Source organism: Seriola dumerili, unplaced genomic scaffold (assembly GCF_002260705.1).
Source record: "Seriola dumerili isolate Sdu_G_001 unplaced genomic scaffold, Sdu_1.0 BDQW01000381.1, whole genome shotgun sequence".
Lineage (NCBI taxonomy): Eukaryota > Metazoa > Chordata > Actinopteri > Carangiformes > Carangidae > Seriola > Seriola dumerili.
This window is the reverse complement of record NW_019174636.1, coordinates 622,095-638,151: the sequence shown is the minus strand read 5'-3', so window position 1 is coordinate 638,151 and position 16,057 is coordinate 622,095. Positions and strand designations below refer to the sequence as shown.

The 16,057-nt window shown below is 42.1% G+C and overlaps 1 protein-coding gene across 1 annotated transcript in view; it reads left to right on the top strand.

The window, feature by feature from the left end:
• Positions 1-16,057, top strand: part of LOC111233228 (glutamate receptor ionotropic, NMDA 2D-like) — a 136,286-nt gene that overhangs the window by 106,093 nt on the left and 14,136 nt on the right. The window contains exons 15-16 of the mRNA XM_022760993.1: positions 4,829-4,898; positions 5,601-5,718. Coding sequence (XP_022616714.1) covers positions 4,829-4,898; positions 5,601-5,718 — 188 coding nt within the window. The remainder of the gene's footprint in view (positions 1-4,828; positions 4,899-5,600; positions 5,719-16,057) is intronic.

Here is a 16,057-nt window from a genome sequence, read left to right as displayed (position 1 = left end):
GGGGAAACAGGAAACAACTACGGCAAAGACAAGTTGAAGGAATTAGATTTTTAAGAAGACCTTGCTTAAATGATAAACTAGGACAAATCACTAAGTAAATAAGTGAAAATAGACCAGCTAGCCCTGCACATAGTCACTAGCTGTGTCCCAATTCAGGGGCCGCAAACTTCGGAGGCTGCACTTTAAGACCCGATTCCGTCACAGCAGTGCAACCAGGCTGTCCCATTTTGAATAGTGATGTGCCGGTTGCAGATGGGAGCAGCTTTTTATTTATTTATTTATTTTTTGTAAGTGAATACAAGGCAGAATGATAGGTTGATCTTCTCCGCGCCACAGGCAGATGCACCGTGTCTGCTTAGTGTTTGTAGCGAAACACTAAACAGTGACACTAATCAATTACATTGAGTAATTTAAGTGATATATGTGCACACATACTAATTATAGGTCAAAAACAGCGCTAAATTTGGCTGAAATATAAAAGGCTAAAGTGGTTAAAATGAAGAGCCGTTTGGGAGGCGAGAGAGCCGGCTCTTCTCGGTGAGCTGAGCCAAATGATCTGGCTCACTGAAAAGAGCCGGAATTCCCATCGCTGATTCTAAGGCTCCTTCAAATGCGGCCGAGAAATGTGGCTGTCTTTTCCTGGGCATCAAAGGATCCAACGGGTGGGTCTCTCATGGCCCAACCCATCCCAAGAGTCATTTACACACCAGTAAGCAAACAACACCGACAGAGAGTCCAAGGATTACTCTTTTAAATGTAAAGTATTGGGTTTCAGCTCAGTTCCACAGCTAACACTACAGCTGGTAAAACCAAGAGCCTTAAAACCTGTGAAAAAACCCTGTGTCCTGCAAATCATGCTTCTATACAACCCAACTGCAACAGCAAATACGTTTTGCAGGAAGTGTAATCTCTGGTTGGAATATGTTCAGAGGCAACAAATTAAACAGCCAGAGGAGCAGCTAGAAGGTGGTTAGGGGGGATCGGGGGCGTACAGAGTGTAAGACTGTCACACCAGAGATCGGGTTCATATCCAGAATCCTCTCTGTGGTTCAGGCACTAAAAGTTTGGTGGTTTTGTTAAATGTAAATAAACTTTTTTTTTCTGTATTAAACCAGACCAGGTTATTTCGCAAACCTCAACCAAGCGCTGTGAGAGTCTGATAATGCTGGAGCCACTACAGGTGGATGTTGTCCTGCAAGATCTGATATTTTGTCAGAAAACAAACTGTCTGTGAACATTTTACTGATACGTGCAACTTGCAAAATATCTAAAGTAACAACATATCCTCGTTCTGTTTAAAGAAATTGTCAAAATCCAGTCGCAATTATGTTTCCTACAAAGCATATTTGCTGTCGCAATTTAGTTGTATAGAAACAAAATTTTAGGGAGACAGGGTTGGTAGTTGACAACATAGAAGAGGAAAAAAAAGAGAGAAAGAGACTTAAGAAATGCAGTGACATGCATCAGAAGAGTATTTTCTTGGAGTTGGTGTGGATTGTTCAGTGAGGTAAATGAGTAACAAATGTGTAAAACACTGCAGAAACACTGCTGGTGTGGATGGAGAAAGAAAAATGGAAAATGGTGCATGAGGCTAAAGCGGAACAGAGAGCAAATATGTTACATTAGAGTCAGGGAGGAAAACAGCAGGAGTGTGGAGTAAAAGTCAGACATTGTTACTGACTGAAAGTAGCCGGGCTGTGCCCACAGTAAAAGTCTTGTTACTGCAAATACACATCCGCTGTCATCCACTCTTTAGCTTAACAAGATCTCCTCTTTCTGCTAAGTTCCTCCTCAGTGGATACCACCTCTTCTTTCTCCCCTGCTTTCATATATTTTTTATATTTAACTGGAGGCTACGGTGTTGTCCGCACTTCGTTTCAATTACAGGACTCAACCAGCTGGATCTGCTTTGCCCCGGGAGCCTGGGCTAACTGTTGTAACCTGTGCAGCCTCATCAGGATCATGGCTACCAAACCAGACGAGAGAAGAACAGTGATGGGGATAAAAAAAAAAAAAAAAACTGTAGTTTTAAATAATACATGCTAGTAGGAGCAACCGCAGTGCGGGGGGGAACATCCCGCCATCTCAGCACCGGCTGCCACTCAGGCGCCTCGTGTCTTCAGGGGGTGGGGGGTAGGGGCGGAGGGTGGGGGTAGGGGGGTTTATTATCTGCCTGTGGGGCCACAAAGTACACAAAGCACTCGCCATAAAATATACACTTGCTCATCATGTTGGGACTGGGAGGTGGAGGGCAGAGAGGAGAAGGAGGGGTGATGTTAGTTGATGTAGATAAGTGTTCAAATGTTTAATGGGACAAGCAAGCGTATACACACACACACACACACACACACACACACACACACAGCAGTCCTTAGCAGATTTGACGTACCGTGTTATTAAAAGTCACACTCTTTTTTTTATCATCCTTGTTCCTCTTACATCATTTCTACCTCTCTCCATCTCACTCCGGTGCCTCAGTCTCTCCACCGTCTCTCTCATTATCCGCTGTTTATCTCTCTTTGGTTAATATTCACTCCGCCTCTCGTCCTGACGTTATTTATGGGGGAAACATTAGTTTACGCCGTTGTGGAAAAGTGTAGCGAAGGTCCCTGTTTGATTTGGCTGTCGAGGTGCCGAACATCACCTCTCCATCTCTGTCTCTTTCACCTCCTAACTCCTTCGTTCTCTCTTTAATCCTTTTTTCTCTCCCTCTCTCTCTCTCTGGCTCTTTCCTCCTCTCTCATTAACTCTTTGCTCCCAGCTCATCAAGTCCTTTTGCTTCTGCTTTGCACTTCCTTCCCTTCCCTGCAATCATTATCTCCAAACCCCCCCCGCCCCCCGCCCCTCTTTTCTCTCCTTTTCCTGTCACCCACCTCCTCCCCCTCCTTAACCATCTACACCCCCACCCCCCTTCACCTCTTTTCAATCTTCCATCCTTTAGCACAGCCCTACTCCTCCTCCTCCTCCTCCTCCTCCTCCTCCTCCTCCTCCTCTCCTTCCGGGAAGAGTTTGGTTGTACAGTGCAGCTCCCTCAGTGTGAATGTAAATGAATGTGAAGTGGAAGAGCAGGTGTAGTTACAAATCCATCATCACATCCTCAGATATACATCATCAGTCTGAACTGAGCTCTTACATTCAATCCATTACCTCATGATGAACGCTTGTAACTCACATTTGTCGCACATTCGTTTTACTCCAACCTGCCTTTTCTGCTTCTGCAGCAGTGAGTAACTTCAACAGATGCAACTGATGATATTTTTTTTCATTATAGTTTAATCTCTTGATTATTTTTCAGTTAGTTTGTTTCATTAGTTCCTCTGTTTCCTGTTTGGTGAAAGACAATGAAATATGAAAGAGTGAAAAATCTGGACAAAACCATCGTGTTTGAGAAGCTGGAAACAGACGCATGACTCAGATCAATAACTGAAATTATACTCCGATGGGTTCCTGATGATAGATTCATTCCGGCGCTAATGATTTCCTTCTTTTCCCAAAGAGTGTATCAACAACCAGCTGACTCAGCGAACGCATTAATGCTGTATCAGTGTCACGTTGCACAGAGGAGTGGGAAACCCTCTCACATCTGCCTCCTGCAGTCATTAGCAGGTCATTCGAAGATTTTCTGATAACTTGATGGAGAGAATTGCAGAATAGCAACAAACTAGTGTAAAAAAAAATAAATAAAAAAAGCTGCACAATTGGGCCCCAGGCGATAATCCATCGTTATCATTTCTAGACATATCGTGTTATTGTTTTACAAATACATTTCCATATCAATGATTCTATTTTAAAAAATGTGTTTTTTTCAAGTTTTGCATTGCAATCAACATAAACGTGATTATTCTATATGCAGATTTGTATACATTTGATATATTGTGCTATGTATTGATGCAAAAGAAAGATAACACAATATTGTGAGTTGGATTTTAACCCGATCACCCAGGTCTACTGCAAAGCCACCACTGTATATGATGCGCCATTGAGCCCACACGGTTTAATAACTAGATATCTATATCTAATATCTAGTAACTTTCAAACGAGCGTGTGAAACGACTAACCTTGGCTGCTCTTTGGTTTATGGCTTGACCACCACAGTACAGGTGCGGCAGCTATCTTAAAACCGTCTTCTGTCTGTGGCAACACGGTGTGGCGAGATGAAGAAGCATATTTTTATAGGCCGCGATGACGTGAGAAGAGTTTTTGTTCCGTTGACTGATTTGAAATTCTTTGTGTATAAGAAACCAACATTAAGTGACAAAAGCGCAGCGCTCGTAGAATTACACGAGATACATGTTTGATTTTTCAACCGTGCAAAAAGTGACTTGGGGGCATTTACAGTCATGAGACACTGACATATGCTGCACGAACTCCTAACATTCACCTAACAAGGTGCATTTGTGAGAGCGGCTGCAGATGGAGGTTACCACAAGACTGAGAATTTTCCATGTGAGAAAAGTGAGATTCACAGTTCTTACTTGCCTCACAGCCCCCCCCCCCCCCACTGCCGCTGCTTTGTATTCTGCTCTATTGAGACTATTGTAGGAGGAGAATTGACATCTTTGCCTCTGCGATGATGGATATCTCTCTGCGTGATTGTTGATCTTTGGTGCAAAAATGCTGTTGAGAGAAGAAGCCACTTTTGCTTTTGGGTGTGTGTTTTCCTTTCTGGCAGTCACTGTCTCAACGCCGGTTTATCCATCATCTCTGTCACTTTTGTTCACCAGTTGCACTTCCCTTCTGTTGTTATTTAGCTCCAGGTCAGTGATTTCCATTTCTTTGTTGTAATCCCCCCCCATCCCCCATCCCCTTCTTCTTTCCTCCCCTGCAGGAAATTGGATGCCTTCATTTATGACGCCGCGGTGCTGAACTATATGGCCAGGAAGGACGAGGGCTGCAAGGTAAGAAATACATCTCCCATCATTTCGCAGCTCTGCGCGGCGACACACTCATACACAGTGTGCGACCATTGCCGAAGTCCCCTCACCCCGCGGCGACTGTGCGCTACGAAAACGACGACATCTTCAGCGTGCTCGACATCTTCTTGTGGGAGGGAGAACAACAACGGCAGCACAACAACAAGCGTGCCAAACGAGCCCTTCTACAAGAGCTACATCTGCATTAAATAAATCAAACATATCCGATGTATTTATGTTTGTCCCTCACGGGCTGTAGCTAGTTAATATTGTCATTTTTGGACAGCGCCGGTGTTGATTTATTTATAAGTTTGCATTTGATACAGCTCCCACAGCGAGAATGAAAATCCAGCCCAGCGATCATTTGTAATACGGTCGGTGGGAGGCCTGAGCTCCCAGCAGCCTCATACAACAGCCGCTGCTGCAGTAATTATAACAATTGATGTGGATCTATATTAATTCGTCTACTGAAACAATATCCCACTCTCCAGCTCTGGGATTTTTTTTTTTAGGGATGTCAATATTCGAAATGAACCTGTTTTGCTTTTATGCGACGGTGACAATAGACAAAGCGTATTGCAGAAATTTTCGTTTGCTCGTGGCATCTGTGTCTTTGAATGCGACTCTTAGGGGTTCTTGTGAAGTGTTGTGTGAGTGTTTACATGTTTGTGTTTTTTATTCCACAAGGTGATGACCATCGGCTCGGGTAAGGTGTTTGCCACCACAGGCTACGGCATCGCCCTGCACAAGAACTCCCGCTGGAAACGTCCACTGGACCTGGCGCTGCTGCAGCTGGTTGGAGACGGTAAGACAGAGGGGGGAGGGGAGGGGGTTACCGGGTTAAAAGGGAGTAAAAGTAGAGAGAGAAAGCAGCTGAGGCTACATCCACACTAATGCATTTTAGCTTTAAAAGGGATCAGTTTTGACAAGCACCGCGGTGGCCGAGTGGTTTACAGCCGCGCGCTACATAGCAGCAGCGTCCACAGTTTGATTCTGGACATGGATCTTTGTTGCATGTCGTACCCCGCCTCTCTCTCCCCATGTGTCCTGTCTGCCTCCACACTGTTGACTATCAAAAAAAAAAAGGCAAAAGAAATGCCAATGCCATGTTTACGTCTAGCGTCCATGCTAGTCAGGAGATTTTCGAGCCCTTATACCTGAGACTTTTTCAAACACTGCTGACCTCGTTTCAGTTTGAAAACTTTTCTTTAGTGTTAATGAGACAACTCATAGTCATAGACACTGAGACACCCATGTTTGCTCCCTCATTGGGTCTCATCAGCATCCTTCCCCGATTCGTCACACTCCTATCACTTGACCCTTTTCCGGGAGATAATAACAATCCCAATCATATGTTTTCCGCCACCATGGCCGCCTCATTCTTGTGTTACTTACAGTAACAGTTTGCCGGCAGCTGTCACGGAGACCTGCATTTTAACGCTGCAACCGCCTTTGCTGTTCCTCGTTCATTGTATTTTCTGCAACTAACCCACTGTAGATTAGACGATCTGCTTTGTGTTCACACCGGCACAGCACGTGGCACAGTGCCATGAGACATGAGTTGTGATAGTATATGGATGGAGATCGTTTCAGGTATGGAGCTGGACGTGGATGGAGATTGTCTTAGTTGTAAAACTGCCTTATAAAAGGAAAACGTATGAGTGTGGATGCAGCCTGAGTCTCTGGTGATTTTCCTAACAAGGAAAGTCTTTGAGCTATAAGTGACTCAGAAAGGCTGGTTAAGCCAGTGTTATGATGACCTACTACAATAACGTCCTTGGTTCACCTCTGATCAGGGACCTTTGTTGCTTGTCTTTCCCCCTCGCACTCTTCCCTCATATCCTGTTGCCCCTTCATTGTCCACCATCAATAAAAACTCTACAGGCCCCAAAAAATGAAAAGAAATGTTGGCGAATCACTACGTCTAGGCAGCACAAATGGCATGCTCAAAAAACCTTTGTCATGGTTTCCTGTGCACCGTGTCCTACTGACTTGTCCTCGTCTGAAAAAAAAAAAATGCCTGCATGGGTTGTTTGCCCAAATGCTTTACAAATCAGTGTTTATGTTTTCCTGACCTGTGGGCAGGAAGATATTGATTAGACTTGCACAAAGATGCAAGAAGCATAATGTTGTGTAAGTCACAGAGATGACACGTGGGTGGACAGTCGGTTGCCTGATTCAGTTTTCTCACTCTCTCTCTCTCTCTCTCTCTCTCTCTCTCTCTCTCTCTCTCTCATTTAACCATGACGACGATCTTTCCTCTAACCTCATCCAAGTAGACTTAGTTGCCAAAACTAAATCAAACTATAACCACAGAGGCAGAAGATTAAATAATGCTCAAGTGAGTTGTTTTTGGAACGGTCACGTGTTACATCAACCCTCAGAGAAAATGCAATCATATAATACTAAATTGTTTTCCCAATTATTTTGTGGTGGCAACACAGTCGCGGGTTGGATGACGTTCAGATGCAATGTTTTTGTTGGGGAGGGGAGGGGGTGAGGTTGTTTTTTGGATGAATGAAGCTCTACATTTATTAACAGCAGCTGAGTCGCCAGGTTGTGGTTGTGGTGGATGGCAGGCATTCAAAGCCCTCGAGTGTCACACCAGGGGTCCGCACCCTGAGTCCTGTCCGTTGTTTTAGGCAACAAAAGCTCTTTAGTTTTGGTTCATTGTGAATAAAACAGGTTGCGTCAGCAGTCACTGCGAACTTTCTCTGTTTTAAACCAGACCAGGATATTTTCCTAATTTTAACCAAGTGCTGTGAGCAGTGGCCTGCGGTGCTCGAACCAGTTAAAGCTACAAACACACATCAATCAGAATGATACCAAAGTGGAAGCGATGTCTCTCCTCAGCTCTGTCCCATAAAGAATCTGATATTGCGTGTTTGCATGCATCCGGCAGGAGATGATGAGGAAGACAGATAAAAGGCTCAAGAAAGAGGGAAGGAAAGGGAGAGAGAGAGTAACATTACAGAGGGTTAAAGGGAGCAACAGGAAGGGAGGTGTGATCTTTGTTAAACCTGTCAGATAACAAGTGTATTCGCTTTCTGTTTCTCTTTCTTCACACACTCAGTGGCACATCACACATTCTCCATCTCATCTCTTTGATTACACACTTACAGCCTGACTCCCTCTGAATTTATTTCCTGTGTCTGTTTTGTCTTGGCGCCGGCGACAGCAAAGGACACAGGCATTATGTTGTCGGTTCGTTCGTCTGTCTGTCCATCCCATTCTCGTGAACGTGATATCTCAGTAAAGCCTGGAGGGAATTTCTTCCAGCTCTTTCCTTAAAAAAAAGCTGAGTAGGTGAACTAAGGAAATGCTTATTCTTACCATTTTATAATTAGGGGAAGTAATATGTGTACTAATCATTTTATGCATCTGTGCCGGCGACTGCTGTGGCCAGAGGTATTATGTTTTTCGGGCTGTTCGTCCGTTTGAACGTCCCTCCGCACGTGCGTTCGTACGTCCCATTGCCGTGAACGTGATATCCCAGTAACGCCTTGATGGAATTTCTTCAAATTTGATACAAACAGATTCAAGGATGAACTGATTAAAATTCAGTGGTCAAAGGTCACCAAAGGTCACTGTGACCTCACAAAACACATTTTTGGAAGAATCATAGATAGATAGATACATACTTAATTAGATTAGTCCACTTCCTTTGGCTTAGGTGTTGTATAGCCTGATGGCAGTGGGAACAAAGGATCTCCTGAACCTCTCTGTTCTGCAGTGCAGTGAGATTAGACGTTTGCTGCAGCTGCTTCTCTGTCCTGCTAGAATGTTGTTGAGAGGATGGTTGATATTGTCCAAGACGGGTGCAGTAATTATGACAAAATACACTTGATATCTTTTATTAAATTCAACGTTTTCACTACATATATTGTATGAGTCTGGACAGACCTGGATGTAAACTGCAACTTGACTGGTTGGTGGAGGCGTACAGCCACTGTTTAAGTTTCACCTATAGATCTTTATTGTCTTGTTATGACATCATCCTTCCTCTTCCAATCTTCTGACTGTCTGAACATGCAGATGTTCCCTGTAAACTGTATGAGCTTCATTTGGCCATTTCACTTTTCTCCTCACAATTTAAATTGTTCTGTTTTTTTTTTTTACTAACGAGTAGATCATTTGACTTTTCTTTTTTTTCCTGTGTCATTTTATAACAGACTTGTGTTTGCACAATGCTGAATTCCTTCATTTGAAGTGTGTCACCTGTTGATGTTACATGTGTTAACCTATGTTACTGCAGTGGGTGTATGTAGTGATTTTATTTTTATTTTGTGAGCACAGAATTATGAGCTTCTGTCTCGATCAATATTGTTTTGTAATAGTGAGTTTTCTTAAGTTTCCAGACTCCCTTGAATTAAGTAGAAAAATCGTTCCTGTTCTAGAAACTGCAGCTCAATGTTTTCATAAAGTAACACTACAAAAGGCAGATGACAATAGGTCTGAGAGAATGTGTTGGTGTGACGAGTTCAAATTGTTGCATTATTTTTATCCACCGTCATCCAAAGAACTTAGATGTTGAGTCTGATGGATTTTTAAACAATTCCTTATAAAAACTGGTCCAGAAAATAAAAAGTGGCCTTGTTTTGCTGCTGATGGGAAACCTTAACAGCAGCTAGCTGTATGATATAAGATGGAGGAGTGGAGGTGCACACAGCTTCTCCTGCTAGCTTTAATAGCATAATTAACTGGCTGCCATTGTTAACCAGTCTGTTTATGCCTGTTTGTGTCAATCACGGTCTCTTGATGTTCCACAGTCTTTCTTCTGTGCGTGTAAGTAGGCTGAAAAGCGATCAAAGGAAGGGTCGGGAAAGCCTGAATCCTTTAAGTTGTCCATTTCAACAGTCCCTATCAAAGTGTAAGAGTCTGCTAAATCCCAGAGACAGGTGAACAGTATTTAAATTACCACTTGGATTTGCTCACTTTCGTTCACACTGGTGGCTCTGGTTAAATAGAGCAGGATGAAGAGTGGAGGCACACGCAGCCGAGAGAGAGAGAGAGCCGGTGAAAACATTTTACACAGTGACCTTGACAGGTTCCAGTAATTTGGTTTGCAGTAGTAAGGAGGACTCTCAGTATTAAAATATTACCCCGTCTTTTTACATTTTTATAATGAAAGGGAAGCCATTTAGCTTCTGCTGGCATCAGTGGTCTGTGAGGGTGCCAGCTGTGCTGCAGAACATCTGTGTTCGGGGGGAGGGGGGGCTGAGTCTGTACCAACGTTAATTTTGAAACACTAAAGCTGTGAATGACAAGCAAAATAATCGTACTTACCCTACGAGTACCCCGTGTTGACATGCACATTGGTAGCTTGTTGAGGTCGTCATGCGTGTAGAGACTATGTATTGGTTTAAGAAAAGGTTAAGTGCTCACTCGTGTTCAGATAGAAACAAATATTTTATTTAAAGCTTCTGGAAACGTGATTTTAAACAATAATACAGCAGCAAACATCTATTTTCTATGTAAAGATAAAGTGGAGTAATGGCATCCTGAGCAGAGAACGAAGCCACACCCCCTCTGTTATTTGATTTGGTAGCCAGTCTAGTAGCACATGCATGTAAGTGCATGTACGTGTGCATGTGAGTCCCTCCAGTTTAACCGTTGGTCCTCCCCACATTTATAAACACACAGGCGCCACCCACAGGTGAGATGGCACAGTGCAGTACGAAGCATTCAGGTGAAAGCGACCTTCCAGAATTTCCTCCACTGAAGAGAAAGGCCTCAGACAAAGACAGAGATAAAACCAGAATACAGTCGGACTGGCCACGGGGACTACTGGCTCAAATCCTGATCAGCTGGTGGCCTGTTAAAACATCCATAAAGTTTTTAAATTTTTTACTGGCTCTGTCAGTCTCTTTACCACTTTTGCCAGTGCCATTCATGCAGCCAGTCCCAGAAGATAAGTCCAAGGCTGAATTTCTTTTTGTGTACAGAACCTTTAAAACCTTACACAACACTGAAAAGGAGGTGAAATAAAAATTGTATTAGAAATCACAATTTCCACAAATATTAAAAGTTATGCAATGATGTATGCAGGTTATTTAGGATGATAAACAACCCACACATTCATCCTGAACTGTGGAGATAACTCAGTCGACATAGACATGACAGAGAGAAACTTCAGTAATGTTCTCATCGTTTATCCGGGAATGTGAATGAACTAAATTGCATTTTACATTTTGGGCTGATACTGATTTGGCTGAACTGTATCAACTCTCTATATTAGCGATCCAGAAACTCAGCATGTGCCACAGCAGCTTCATGACCGAGCCAAATGACATCACATGAATTATCCACAACATGTGCGCTGTGGCCTTCAACAGGTCCTGTAATTGTTACCTCATAATACATCTCTTTGTCAGAGCATTTTTGGTTCCTTTTTTAGCACATGAATGGTCAGTCACCAAATTGGCTCCTCTGGGGAGCAATTTAGCCTGTTCGCAATTAGTGAGCTCAAGAAGCGGGTGGAAAATGCCTCAGTGGCGGCGGTGACAGCAGTTCCCAAGGGCAAGAAACACTGGAGGCTGACAGCACGTGGATACAGAAAATGTTCACAGTGTGGAAGTTTTTCCTTTAAATGAGACATCTTGCTATTTGACATCAACAGCAAAACTGTTGATATGGATGAATACAACATTTTTCAATTCTCAATATATTCAGCCTCTATCTGAAATCTTAGCGAGAGAGAAAACCTGTAGAGAAATACTTTACGTAATGGGCTTATAGTAGTTTCTTTCTGTGTTATATTTTAGTAACTCATCTCCCTGCTGACTGATCTACCCCTGTTTTAATTTGCTGTTGATGCAAACACAGAGCTTCATCTTTGTTTATGTTTGTCTTGATGAATTCAGGACTATGTTCATTTCACCTGTATTCAACTACATTTCATGTCTTACTCAAACATGAGTATACATGTTTTTGTTAAAAACATATAATTGTTAATCATACACAAATTCCAGTTTCTTCTTCTTTTTTTTGTTTTTTTTATCTGTGATGAGCTACTTTCAGTAAAATTCAGCACTTACTGTATTTTCATATTAAAAGACCTTCAGTACATTCAAGGGCAGAGCCCCTCCTTTCCTGGTGGGATTTAAATGTGGAAAATGTGCAGGAAGTGTTGATATATTATATCCCCATATTGTATAAATTGAGATTACCATGTCTTCTTTGATTATAAAGCAGGTCTAGGTTCTATATTAATACTGTGAAAGTATCAAAGCGCTCAGTCCACTGAGAAATGCACACAGCCTGTATTCGGAAACTGAGCCTTAAAAGGAGCCATCGGGACTTCTGTAAATTTGTGATGTCACAACAAAGCAGTCACCGCTCTCAGCCATGCCCCAAGCCCCTCGCCCACCTGCAATCATCCGACCTTGCAGGATTTGGTTTCTTTGAGTGTTTACCTGATATCTGCTATATTTTTAGTCAATCACTCAGAAAAAAGTCAGCCAAGAAGGCGCTGAGCCTCTCTTCTGATTGGCTACTGAGAGAGGAGATGTGAAAATACACTGAGAAGGTTTTTGGTCCTTCAGACCACAAATACAGTATATCTTCATATGGATCAACACTTCAAATAAAACGCCAAAAAAAAGTGTCAAACATCGGACCCTTAACCTTTAACTGGTGTGAAACAACAGTTAGGTGGTTGGTTGTATAAAGATTTTTTAACAGAAATATTTAGTGATGAGTATCACATGACTCTGTTCTGCTGACAGAATGTGTGGCGTCATGCATTAGGCCATCCACAGATATTATCACTCCCTTAATGATTTGTCCTGGACTTAATAGTGACCGTCCTTTTTATTTGAGAATTGATGGTATTTGTGTTTTGCTTCAGTTATCAACTGTAGTAGCATTAACTACCCATTGAACTCTCTTTTTGGAGCGCTGCTGACCCTGCATTTGCTAAAACATAAAGAGAGAAGATGCATAGCCCTACTTATGATAAGGAAAATCTATTGAAGACAAGGCAGTTGTGTATCAAGTCCCACTTGGCTCCAACAGATTTCCAAGAAATAAATCGTCTTCAAAGTGGCACTGCAAAGATGGAGGAATCTGTTCTGCTGATGTTGCACCTGGACTTAAATCCCTCAGCACCTTGTATCTAAAGTTCGCCTCTGCGCCACTACCACTTAGTGTCACTCACGCTGATTCATGCTGACTGAGCAAAGCCAATAAAAAGCACCGAAAGAATGATAAAAAGAAGAATGCAAACAGCTAAGCAACACTAAGGGTGGAACACACCAAAACAGCACAGTACACCTTTGGGAAATTGATTTCCTTTTTCTTCCCATTCTTTTTTGTTCAGATGGCTTTGAGTCTTCAGAGACCCCAATGTTGATTTTAATTTTATAGACCGAGAATAGAGTTTCTCTGAAACTGCAATTTTGTTTTCATATTTAGTTCCACAGTCAAACAAAAAACTGCAGATCATTTGGGATTAACATCTAAAAACTAATAAAAGAATGAAGAAACAAATACTAAAAATGGCAAAAAATCTCCCAATTAAGGACTGTCTGTGAAGACTCTCAGTCATCCAGGTCATGGTTGTTCAAGAAAAGATTAATCGAGGGCAACTGAAGAGGGTTCAACCCACATCCAAGAGCCTTCTTCAGTTCTGACTGACTAGTGAGGAGACCTAGTTATTTAACCTCCATGGGGTCGTTGTCAAGGCCATTGATGTCATTTGGTTCGTTCATGCTCCTGGCTGTTGTAACGACAGCCATTGGAGTTGTTGGAGTCACATTAGGTCAAGTGTGAATGGTTGTTAAATCTCCTGGGAAGGGATGAAAGGTCAGCATTGTAGGTGGGGGATAAATGGTGTTGTAGACCTCCTCCTGTGCTGACAGATGGTTTCTCTACTTTGATGTAGACAACCTCCTTCACTCCTCTTTCAAACCTCCTGTCCTCCCTTTCTAACATATGTGCATGGTTGTCATTGAAGGCGTGTCCCTTATCCTACAGGTGTAGGTAAACTGCTGATTCTTGGCCTGAGGAGTAACCCCTCATGTATCAAGCGATGCGTTTCTTCAGTGCATTTGAGTGGTTTCCCCCATGTATAGGTCTGTGCATTCCTCACTGCAGTGGATGGCATACACTATTGCTTTTGTGGGTGTGCAATCTTTTGGATATACCAGTTTTTTGCTTAGTGTGTAACTTTGCTTGAAAAACACAGGGATTGGATGCTTGTTGAAGATCCTCCTCAGGTTCCTAGAGACTGTAGGCATGTATGGGATGGACGTGTTTTTGCCTTGATTATTTTCTTCACCACCCACAGTGTTGGTGCTCTTCCTGAATCTTGTGGCTGATTTCACAAAGGTCCAGTGAGGGTATCCACATGTGTTAAGTGCATCCTCCAGGTGTTTGTGTTCCCTCTCTTGGGCCTGGGCACTTGTTGGCACGTTATCAGCTCAGTGTTGTATGGTGCTGATAACTCTGAGCTTGTGTGTTGAGAGTAGGTACTGGTCTGTCTGAAAAAAGGACTCTTAACCCTGATACATGGCATTGTTTTCCTTTGTATTTAAATTTACACACTATCTCAAAAACATATCTCCACAGTATCTCCTTTAAAACATTAACCTCCGCTGGCTTATAAGGATTCTTTTGAGCAACACTGATTTTGGTAAGTTAAATATTTAGTCTCCCAGGTCGACTCCATCCCTTCACAATGTCTCTTTGTTAGAAGAAGAGTGGGTATAAAAGATGAGACAGTTGTAAAAACTGAAATTGTTCTGGCAGTCGGACAAAATGTTCTGGCACTGGCTTGTTGGAAGTTTCATATACCCCATAACTCCAAGTGCCTTGCAGAAGTACCCTTGAAAAGATTAATATTTTCAGGGATCCATTTCCTTAGAGATCAATTAGACTTCAGCGCCTCCGTTACACGCACCACCTCTCCCATCTCCCTCACCCTGAAAACACCTCCAGTCTCTCAGGTTGGTTGCAGTTTTGACAAAACAATTTTTTTCAGCGATAGAGGGACTGTGCTATGACACAACAGTGAGAATAACCACAGCTCATATCATTAACTTCTGTCACTCACAAAGGAACTGTTACAATAACTTAAACTGTTTTGCTGTCCAATATTTCACTCCCAGAAAAGTTCACTTTTGCCTCATCCGCAGTTATTTATATACTGAACATTGCTGCAGTCCAGAGTGTCACTGAGAATAAAATCTAATCCAATCTAAGTAGGACAGGTAAAAACATTAAATCATATATGAATATAACCAACTTTGAAATAAAAACAGAAAACAAGCTTGCTTCAATTTCTATATACAGAAAAAAGACAAGCTTTTATGTAGTTGAAAGATTGAATATATTACATATTTATTTTTTTTGTTTGCACATTAAAAAAATATATTTACTCAAAGACACAACGTACACTCAGATATGTATGAATCGAAAGTAAACAAAACCTACCGAAGACATATGAAGCTTAACAGCTTCTACAAAGACCTCTCTTAAAAACTCACAACTCAAGATGACTCCCTACTTACAACTGAAGCTTTGTTCATAAAAATATTTGCTGTGAATTTCGGGATCATGTCATTTGCTGATGATTTAGTTCTTTACGTTAAATCAGACTGTGACTTTCTGGTGGTTTTCTGGCCAAGTGTGGCTAACAGTGCAGAGTTGTTTTGTGAAACTCTGGGTCTTGTTCATTAATTAGGAATTAGAATGAATTAGAGCTTAACAGGCTGATTGGTGTAGCATTAGCAGTCATTGTTAATGAAGAGGGTTTTGAGCCTGAAGAGAAAACTCTTGGTTTTACTAGTCGATCTGGGTTCTAATCTGTACCTATGGTTCATGAAGTCTGGAGTAAAGTATTTGTGAGTGCCCTCCAAGACAACTGGGGCTAAAACTGCTTATGTTAGTATTTTCTAATCTCCAACTCTATAGTTAAGTTTAAGAGTGGCCAATTAACTTCTTAGGGCAAGTAAGGGAGAGATAGTAGCTATGGTCAGCTATCAGGAGAACATAAAAACAGCAAATTTTAAGCATCCGAACAAATGCTCATTCAAGTGTTAAATTAGGTTTCTATAGGCTGTCTGGGTTCATCGTTAAGGGTAATGCTCACTGGTGGCATCTGATGTATTTCAAAACACATTCTTTCACTGCAGGTTGATTGG